General features: G+C 24.6%; 2 protein-coding genes across 2 annotated transcripts; one reads left to right on the forward strand and one right to left on the reverse strand.

Annotated features, from left to right (window-relative positions):
• Nucleotides 1–1,610: 1,610 nt before the first annotated feature.
• Nucleotides 1,611–5,799, forward strand: OCT59_023953 (uncharacterized protein; the record flags this gene model as incomplete). Its single annotated transcript, XM_025318805.2, has 7 exons — nucleotides 1,611–1,631; nucleotides 1,709–4,739; nucleotides 4,812–4,890; nucleotides 4,966–5,119; nucleotides 5,205–5,360; nucleotides 5,441–5,497; nucleotides 5,773–5,799. 7 exons carry the CDS (start codon nucleotides 1,611–1,613, stop codon nucleotides 5,797–5,799), a joined length of 3,525 nt encoding a protein of 1,174 aa, XP_025175209.2.
• Nucleotides 5,800–8,579: 2,780 nt separating this feature from the next.
• On the reverse strand, nucleotides 8,580–10,811 carry OCT59_023954 (uncharacterized protein; the record flags this gene model as incomplete). Its single annotated transcript, XM_025332222.2, has 5 exons — nucleotides 8,580–9,682; nucleotides 9,749–10,091; nucleotides 10,188–10,372; nucleotides 10,450–10,516; nucleotides 10,581–10,811. The coding sequence occupies 5 exons, from the start codon at nucleotides 10,809–10,811 to the stop codon at nucleotides 8,580–8,582; spliced, it is 1,929 nt and encodes a 642-aa protein (XP_025175208.2).
• Nucleotides 10,812–11,137: the final 326 nt, after the last annotated feature.

Genomic DNA, 11,137 nt, shown 5'->3' on the forward strand with positions numbered 1-11,137 from the left:
ATCTGGATGAGCGAATACTGCATATTTTTTTCTTTTAAAATATATCCTTTCGATATCTAATGATCCGATTATCCATGTTTTGGCTAAAAATGCAGAAACATTCCTGAGAATAATTTTCTTTTTAAATATATTTCTCTAGATTGTGAAGCATCTTGCATAATTATTAGGAGCATATTGTTTTCGTTATAAAGGAAAAATCTTCGAATTTTGATACGAGTTATCGTGAAAAAAAAATGTTTGTGTTATAAATAATTTTTACTTTATTTTATTATTTATTGTAAATTCTGATATCATTTCTTCTCCACAGCGAGAAATTTTTTTACTAAAAAAAATTCAAATTACTATTAATATTTTCAAAATGTATCCCTAATAACATTTTAATCGAAGAAGTTAAAAAGATTTACCCTTATTAAGCTAATTTGGAGACTTCAAATAATTCGAATGAAAGTTAGTAATTTTTTGGGTGATTTCAATTTGAAATTTAACTTTTAAGTGTTTCTCGTTTGGAGTTTCTAATATTTCCACCTGACAAAAAATGTTCGAAATTACTAAAATATGCTTAGTTACTTATTTTATTTAGATTTTACTCACTTTAGCATACCCGTATTTATTTTCTTATTTAGAAATTTGCCAAAAAATGATTTATAATACGCTCATATCGATGTGGTAAAGTTACCAATAAAGGTCATTAATAAAAAAAGAAAAAAAATAAGCTTTATTTTATTGTAAGTCAAAGTATTACCGTAAATATAGTAGATCAAACTAGTAACGCAATTGCATCAAAGATTTAAATATCTGGGATATCTATTGGATAATAGGGAAGGATAATATGCGGATAAATCATTATCGGATTTGACGGATAATGGATCCAAACTCTAGGTTGATATTGAATAGTACATAATTTTTTTTTATAGCAAATATTGGAAAAATATTTTTCAATAAAATACATGAAAAGTTACAAATTTTATTCCATCATGAGATAATCATTGAATTGTGATGTGTGCCGTGACCGATGAACCTGGATAATTACCTGGATAATTTTATTTTCCGGATATCCGGTTTTATCCGGATAAATATCTGGTTAAAAAATATCCGGTGAATCCGGATAATAAAGTTTTGAAAAAAAATTTTAAAACCATAAGGGTAGTGGCGCAGCAATTTTAATGATCACGATTTTAACGGAAAATCGATTTTTTTTTTATATGCTTCAATTTATTTGCTTTTATATATATTGTAATATATTTATTTATGTTAATTACATTTTTTTATAAATTTAAAAAATTGGTAGCATAATTCAGGTAAAATTCATAATGCCGGCCGAAATTATAATTTTTAATAAATGTCATTTATCTGAATCGGTAAAAATCGGATAATTTTTTTAATTTATCCGGAATTTATTCGGATAACGGATTCTATCCGGATCGAAAAGTTCGAAACATTATTTTGAGGCACAGATCTTACTAAAATAAGTTAATTTTGAATGGACGCTTCCGAGATGATCGATAATTTACGCCAACTTATGGTTGTACAAACGTACGCTTAAATGTAAATATTATTCCTAAAAATCTTACACTGGTAGAAGTTTAATTCTTTTGCAACAAAAAAAAAATATGGAAGGAAGTTCATGTCAGGTAAATTACAATTTAAGTAATATTAATTATTTTAATTAATTAAAAATTGAGTTTATAATAATTTCATAAACATGTAGAGCGGAAGTTCTTCTAGCAATACTATTCCAGAAATTCACGACTCTGTTTTTTCATATAAAATTGTTTCGCATGAAAACTTCATCAATAATAGTATTCTTTTAAAATTAGAAGAGGATGGATTTATAACTCCCGATGAAAAGGCAGAAGAACTTATTAAGAAACTGACCGGCATAAAATATTTGTATGTATTAAAATTACTTTTTGAAAATTTACAAAATGAATTTTCACCTCAAATTCTCCGAGATACTTTGGTTGCCTTAGCGGATCCGACTCCATTCGATTTTTATGCAAAACAAAGTGTGACTAGATTGGAGTTACATTTAAGAACTTGGGTAACAGTCTTAGAACGGATATGCTTTTCACCAATAGTACTTAGTAAAGAACTTAGAGATAAAGTTTATAATTCTTTATCAAAATTTGCAGAAATTCATCGTAAAACGACTCAAGTTTTTGAAATAGGACTTGATAATAATTTTAGATCAAATTTTAACCAATTTAATCAACAAAACAACGATCAAGATGGCCAAATTATCAACAAAAAGCGTAATTATAACATTGACTTCTTATTAATCCACTTACGAGACACATTACATAGTTTGCGTGATGATGAAACTTGGTTTCAAGAAATTATACGAAGAACTAAAGAATTACTTAAAGCTACATTGAATATTACCCCAGGAATTTTATCAGTGGCGGGAGTTGCTCTTCCAAATGATAATTGTTCAATCTTATCAATGCTTACTCAAATACGTAAAAGCTTAAGTTTTAAATATCCTGTAGCATCTTATTATGTAGATTGGAGAATTATGTTGATGTTTCAACATAATCTTTTCACCTGGTCTGAAGGTACTGAAATGATAATTAGTAAGAAATTCTGCGAGTTGGTATTAATGGAATATCTTTGGGGCTTCTTGGAAAGAGAATGGATTGACATAACTAATAAATCTATTTTAGATTCTCAAACAAAATTTGATGAAGTATCAAATAAAGTTACTAAAGCTTTAAAAAACACTGGAAATTTCTTAAATGATCTCGCTGGAAATGAACCTATTGCATTACCACATACCTTATGGTTTGGAATATTGGATCTTGCACAAAACCTTATTCAAAAATCTACTCAAACTGCTACATATGGTCTTTGTTATTATTTAGCAATTGAATCACTTAATAAAGCTCCAAGTAGTTTCATTCAATTTAAAGCAGTTGAAATATTATTACATTTACATAATATTGATAGTAAAATGTTTTCAATGATTGATGATGATATTGATCAATATATAAAAAAATTAAATGAAAATAAATCATTTGAAGAAAAATTTCAAAATTTATTATTATTTATTAAAGGAAAATATCTTGAAGACTTAAAAATTTTAAGTGAAAATATTGGAAAAGAAAAGGAAGGAAAAGGAAAAGGAAAAAGTTTAAGTCAAAATTCATATTTAAAGAGAGAACAAACATCAAATTCTAATGTTATAGATATTATAGCAGATGAAATGACATGTCCAATTAGTAGTGAACCAGAGGATCAATTATGTATTTTAATATGTCAACATACATTATCATTAAATAATTTAAAATTATTAAAACAAAAATTATGTCCTAAATGTAGAGAAAAAATTGAAGAAAATGACATCAGATATTTACCACAAAATTCCATTTATAAAAATTTATATATTAAATTTTCTGAATCTGGACATATTATACCTCCAATTAAATTAGAAAATTCAGATCAAATATATGATAGTGATGATTCAGATAATTCAGAAGCTGATCTTATATTAGCTAAAAAGAAAAAATCTATGAATTCAATTATTAAATTAAATTCAAATATATCATTATCATCAATACTTTCAAGAAATTCAAAAAAACAACATCCGACTTATCAAAATATTATAAAAGAAATAAATGAAAAACATTATGAAAAAGCTGAATCATTGTGCAAAGAATTTTTAAATTTTTTTCCTAAAAGTTATTCTTTAAGATGCATTTTAGGTTTTATTTATAGATGTCTTAAAAATTATGAACAAGCACACTTCTATTTGAAAGAAGCCATTAATTTAAAACCAAAAGAACCAATTGCTTATTTAATTTGTGGAGAAATATTTTTTTGGCAAAGTAACTATAGTGAATCAGTAAATAATTTATGCATGTCAATAGATTATAAGGTTAAAATAAATAACGTATATATAATAACTGGAAATAGTAACTTATTTCATGACTGTTATGGTACATATTACTATAATATTGCATTAAGAAATGATCCAGATAATTATTTATGTCTTAAGTATAATGCATTTTGCTATGCAAAGTATGGTTATTATAATAATGCTTTAGAAATGTTAGATAAACTGCTGAATATCAACAATGATGATTCATTAATTTTATGTTATTATGGAGAAATTTTATATATCATAGGACAATATAGTAAAGCTATATCATATTTTACAAAAGCAAATATTATTGATCCAGAAAATACTCATAATTTAATTAAAAGAGCTATTGCCTATTATACTCTTCAAGATTATAATAAAGTTTTATTAGATCTTGATAAAGTTATACAATTAGATCCATTAAATAGTTTAGCATATTATATCAAGTGTCAAATTTATTATGCAAAAAAAGATATTGATAATTCTATAATGGTATTTAAAAAGTATAAAGAATTATTAGATTTTAATGATATATTAGCAAAAACTCGACTATTTCATCTAGAATATTTACTGAATAAAAATAATTCTACAGAATTAAATAATAAATTAACAAAAATTAAAATTAATCAAATTTCTAATATTCAAGGTAGTGTATTACTACTTTTTGTTAGATGCAAAGTATACATAGAATTAAAAATGTATCATGAAGCAATGTTAGACTTGGACTTGTTACATTCTAAACGTTATGGATATGAATATAATTCATATATTCATTTATTACGAGAATACACGGATTTTTGGTTATATTTAAATGTTAATAACAATAATGATCTTTCCGAACTTGGAATTGTTAATGGATTTAGTAAACACATTTATGAAAGTAAGAGAATGCTTAATTTATTAATTTCTTATAATGTTTTATAATTGATCTATTAATTAATAAATTATTTAGAATCACACGTTTATTTTATATCAAATCTGGTAAATTTAAATAGTGAACTTCATCAACTTCAAGAAAATGAAATAAATAGGTAAATGAATGTATTCATTATGCATTTTAAAATTTCAAAATTGTGTGGTAAATTTTTTAACTATGAATTTCTTAGTTTATCAGGAAAGATAATAAGTTCAAAAAATGAAGAGCTTCATTTGAATTTGCCCATGCTATATTTTGAGTGGTGTGATGGAATTATTTGGAAAATAAATGTTAAAGAAATACTAAATAAAGATTGCTTTATAAAATTTATAATTAAAAGCACTGTAAGTTTATTAATTGCTAAAATCTCTTTTTTCACTATTAAAATGTTATTTTAAATTAATATATGGATTTATTATTTCTGCATAGTATAAGGATTCTAAACTAAAACATTATGAACATGTGTTAAAATATGAAGATGTGTTAAAACTTGAGGGATTAGGTTGGATTGAATATAAACTTCCAAAAATTAGAAATAACCATTATATACAACCTTCAATTGAAATAAATGGTTCTATTAATATGGTATATTTCATTTTACTTGTGACATTTTATATAAAAGAAAATTGGTTTGAGTAACTCAGCATTATTATTTATTCATATAGCAAATAGATTATTTCCGACATGGGTCTAATAGAGAAAAGATAACTTATATTCCTAACGTATGTATAGGTGATTTATTACCAAATTTTTATAAAACTTGTCCAAATATTCCAGAAACTTTTGAAGATAAATATTTTTCAAGAAAAGAAATGGAAAGCTTGCTTGAGCTGAAGGATATAATTAACCACCTATGACTGTTTTTTTTTAAATTGATACTGTTTCATTTTTTTTCATTTGCTTTATTTGTAATATTTTAAAATTAATGAATTCATTTTATTTATTGTAAAAAAAATTCAATTTAAAAATAATTAAACTAATATATTAAAAACTTTAGACATCACTAACCTTGACCCAAACCTAAAAGATAAAAGAAAGAAAAATAATAGAAAGAAAAAAAATAGTAAAAAAATACTAGGAAAAAAATATTATTAAAATAAAATTTGGAGGTATTTATTATAGCATCACAGCATCTTTCCGATCACTGATCCAAATATAATAGGTAAAAGAATGAAAAAAAAATATTAACAAAAAAATAGATGTGAAAAAAAATTATTATTGAAAACAAGGATTGAGAAAAAGAATGATTAATAATGTACTTATATAACAACTAGTTAGGTTGATGTGTGGTGACTTCATCGCCACCAGATAGATTGTTCAAAGCATAAGTGATTGGGTTAAAAATAATACAATTTTTTTTTTTTGATAAATGATAGAAAATTTTCTTTCTATGATTTAGAGTGCGAAGTTCACTGTTAATAAACACATATTCTAGATATCAAATAATAATTAAAACATTACAAATAAAAAATTTTTTCTTTTAGTAATAAACGCCGTTACTAGATTAGTATTTATGACAAATTGTAATTTGTATAATAGAAATCTCGTACAAATAAAATATAGTATCAGGCAAACATTATTTATTAGGTGTTATTGCATATTACAATATTACAAATATCAGTTATTATAAATTGAACAATTATTATAATAGTAGAAATTTCCTGCAATGGCTATTTGTCATTTTATTTTTTTTATTAAATCTGAAGTCTTGGTAAACCCAGACAATATAATTTCATCACTTTTTCATTATGCTGTACTTCTCTTTTATCAGCTTTTAAGTCAGCATCAGATATTTCTTCAGTTAATTTTTGCATATCTGAACTGAAAATCTTCCTTTATTTCTTCTTTTGTTACTTTGACACTCCAGCTGATTAATTTCTGTATAACCAGAAATTGCCATTGCTTCAAACTTTTCATTTCCGGCATCAAATATTGATTGAATTGTTGAATCTCTTCCTGAATGGTTAGAAATATTCATCTAGATATATAATACCACATACAATGCAGACTTCTTCGTGAAGCCATTTCTCTGAACAATTTTTCACCAAGTAATCAATAAATCAATCTGCATGTACAATTTGACAGATATTAATATTTTTAAAATAAACTAGCAGTCACCCATTGCTTCGTACTAAGATCAATGAACTTAAACCATAAATAAATTGTGCACAAATAATATTTAAATTTATAATCATTTTAATGATTACATACTAATTAAAAGGTTGTAAACAAAAAAATATATAATTATTTTAATTATTACGCAGCAATGACCCGATCCAAAGCTATGAGATGAAGAGATGAAAAAAAAATTATGAAGGGAAAATAATTGGTAAAAAAATAAAGAAATGGGGAAAAAGCCAATCTGATCACTGATCCAAACATAAATGGTGAAATTTTTTCGGTTTGAAAAAAAACCGAAACGAAAAAAAAGGGAGAAATTTCAGTTTAGAAAAAACCAAAAAAAAGAAAATTAAGAATATTAATTAAATATTTAGAAGAAAAAATTTAGGTTGAAAAAAAAAATGAAAAAAATTTTAAGAAAAAATTAGCTTTAAAAAAACCAAAAAGAAACTAAATTTAAAATATTAAATACTGGAAAATTTTTGGTTTAGAAAGAAATTAAGAATATTTGGGGTGAAAAAAAACTGAAAAATTTCAACAGTGGAATAATAAAAAAAAAATTCCGTTAACCGGAATTGGATTAGCCCTCTGTACATTGAATCATCATTTGTGATGGAAAAGCAAAAAAAATGAGCGCTGTATCATAACCTAAACTGGAAACTAAAGGCGTTGACACTTTTGGCTTTTCTTTACCGCTATTAGATCGTGAAAAGATTGGTAAATTCAGCATCTTGGTATTATCTGTAGAGTCTAAAAATAATCTAATGATCAATTTTTTTCGAAATTATTTATTGATATTATAATACAATAAAAAAAAATTAAAAATTTTCTTTTACCTCATTCTTGAGTTCAAACTTCATAATAATCTGTATCCTTTATCAAGAATGTTAAACAATAAGTTTCATAGTTTTGCTCTGCTGGAATATCATTTATTGTTTGCGTAAGGGAAGGTTTTATTGCAATTTCCTATGTAACCGTTGGAGCAATACCAGGATATATCTGAGTAAGTACCTTTTATTGTAATTTCAGATTTTTCTATTGCTGATACATTTGTCTATCAAGATACGGTCAGAGCTCAATACAACTAGTATGCGATATAACGAATTTCATGATAAAGCTATTTTTCAAGATTTTATTTATATACAGTATATGAATATACTTACAGACGGCTCTAAACATAAATTTCGACATAGCAAGTTCTGACTTTACGTTAAATCAGCTATATAAAATAGACAATGTTATATGTTACTTTGTTTTTTTTTATTTCATTCTAAGTTGATACTATTATGCAGTATGCTGTAGCGTATTCTTCGCATATAAGTATTTCCATTTACTGTAGGTCTCTCATTTTTCTATTTTACAATTACAGCATTTGTAACAGACTAATAGTATGAATAAAATAAAAAAAATGTAGTAATAATAAAGTTTTTTCTTTATGATTCTTGAAGGTATTAAGCAATATTAATTAACATGTCTAATTTAGAGCAAAGTTTTTGTGAAATCATGTATTATGGCAGTGGTATAATGATTTTATAGACAAAAATTTATTTTATTTATAAATTATAAAAATTATATCGTTTAAATACAAAAAAAAATTGAAAAATACAAATTACTTTGAACTATAATTATTTAATTTTTAATTAAACTAAAAATCCAAAAAAAAAGCTATTATTAAATTCAATCTTAAACTTTTTTCAACATATTTAATTTTAATTTTGCATCTTGATCTCCTTGTTCAGCAGCTTTTTTGTACCAATAAATTGCTTGATTTATATCCTTTTTAATTCCATTACCATTTTCATACATTAATGCAAGATTAAATTGAGCTGTATCATTTTCTAAATTTGCTGCTTCTTGATATAATTCAAATGCCTTTTGTACATTAACATCAGTTCCAATTCCATTATCATAACAATATCCTAAAAGATTTATTCCACCTGAATTTTTTCCATCCGCTGATTTTTTAGATAATTCAAAAGCTTTATTATCATCATCAAGTCCAAATTCACTTCCATGTATATGTAATAATGCAAGATTATATTGAGCTAAATTATTACCTAAATCTGCTGCTTTTTGATATAATTCAAATGCTTTTATCCTATTAACATCAGTTCCTATTCCATTATAATAACAATATCCTAATAAATTTATTCCACTTAAATACTTTTTTTCTACTAATTTATTAGATAATTCAAAAGCTTTAATATGATTTATAATAGTACCATCACCATCTATATACATTAAAGCAAGACTAAATTTAGCTATATTATTACCTAATTCGGCTGATTTTTTATATAATTCAAAAGCTTTTTGTTTATTAATAATAGTTCCAATTCCATAATAATTAAAATATCCAAGTAAATAAATAGAATTAGAATTATTTTGATTATTTAAGAGCCAATTATAAATTTCTTTTATAGAAATATTAAAAGTATTAATAATTTTAAAAACATCTTTTCTTCTTGTTTTTTCTTCTTTTCCTTCATTTACTTCCTTAAAATAAAGTTTAACTAATTCATCAATAATAATACTTAAATCCTCTTCATAAATGTTTCCATGAATATTTTGTGTTGTAGGTTCGATTTCCTTTATATTAATTTTATTAAAATTTGGAATAATTTGAAATAATTCTTCATTCGATGAATCATTTGTATTTGATGTATTACCATAATCAAAATTAAGTTTAGGTTTCTGTGTTATCGTTTTGTTTTTTGTAATAATTTCTTTTAATTTAGCAACTACTTGATCCATTGTTGGTCTATTATCTGGTTCATTATCCCAGCATTCTAAACAAGAAACAAAATGAGATCTTTCAAATTTAATGTTTTTAAAAATTAAATCATTATATTTACCTGTATAAAGAATAGAGTAATCAAGAGGAGTATTTTGAACAATCGTCTCTCTATAACCTTGTAAGATTCGCATAACCAAACCAGTATCAAATGGTTCATCCTTAAATGGTAGTCTACCACTTGATATTTCCCATAATAATACACCAATACTATATACATCACTCTTCTCATTTAATGGAGATTGCTTTATTATATTAATATTATTTAACCATTTTGGATCAATATAAGGAATTTTATCGAATGAACTCGATCGTTGATTATTAGATTCTTCAATTCTTTTTGATAAAAATCCAAAATCGGCTAATTTGATAGTATTTTGATGAACTAATATACTGCCAGGGTGCTATTATAAAAATATAATAATAAAATATATAAGTGATCAAACATAAAAATAATTTTTAAAATAATTTTAATGAAATAAGTCAATTAAGTCAATTACCAAATTACAATGTACGATCCATCTATCATGTAAAAATAATACAGCACATGTCAATTGATATGCCATTTCATGTTTATCTTTCCAAGTAAGATTATTAAAATTTTCTTTTAAATAGCTTCGAAGGGAACTACCATCAGCATACTCCATTACAAGTAAACATTTCTTAGTTTGATCAATTAGATTTTCTAGAAATAAATGAGTTTATTGATATAAAAAAAAAGTAAATATAATATTCTTAAAAATATTTAATATTTTTTCTTACCTTTGTCAGTGATACCAAAAAATTTAATAATTTTTTTATTTAAATCAACTTCACGACGAAGTTCAAGCTAATATTATTAAAATTAATATTAATTCTATTACGAATAAATTAATCGTATATAATAAAATTACCTCGTGGATGATTTCCTTTACATTTGTGCTGTTAGCGTTAAAGGATTTAAGTACAAAACATTTTTCCGAATTTTTCCAATTTGCACGACAAACATTTTTACCAATTTTTTTAATATTATGAAAATGTTCGTATTCATAATATTTTATATCATTTTCAGAAATGGCTTTTTCAATCCAAATAATCCAGTCATTTGGATTTTTGTTAATTTGTACGTCGTTTTTGTCAGACATTGAAAAAAATTATTATAGAGAGTACTATGGAGTTAAAAAAAAAAATAAATAAATAAAATAAAAATGAAAAGGCCAAACATTAACCCTTTATAAGTAAACATATTAGTCAGGTCATTGATCTGTTACGTTATTTGGTTAGTCAATTATGCACGTTATCTATTATGCATAATAGTTGTTTTGTGATTTGTCACGTGATATTTCGATATTGTTAATTCAATGACGGATAACTTCCCGACAACCATTTTCTCGGCGTACCCTTTACCCAACAATGATTGTTCCGACATGGCAGATACCCAAAGGACTTTTACCAATAGGCACATTTCCCC

Source organism: Rhizophagus irregularis, chromosome 4, assembly GCF_026210795.1.
Source record: "Rhizophagus irregularis chromosome 4, complete sequence".
Classification (NCBI taxonomy): Eukaryota; Fungi; Glomeromycota; class Glomeromycetes; order Glomerales; family Glomeraceae; genus Rhizophagus; species Rhizophagus irregularis.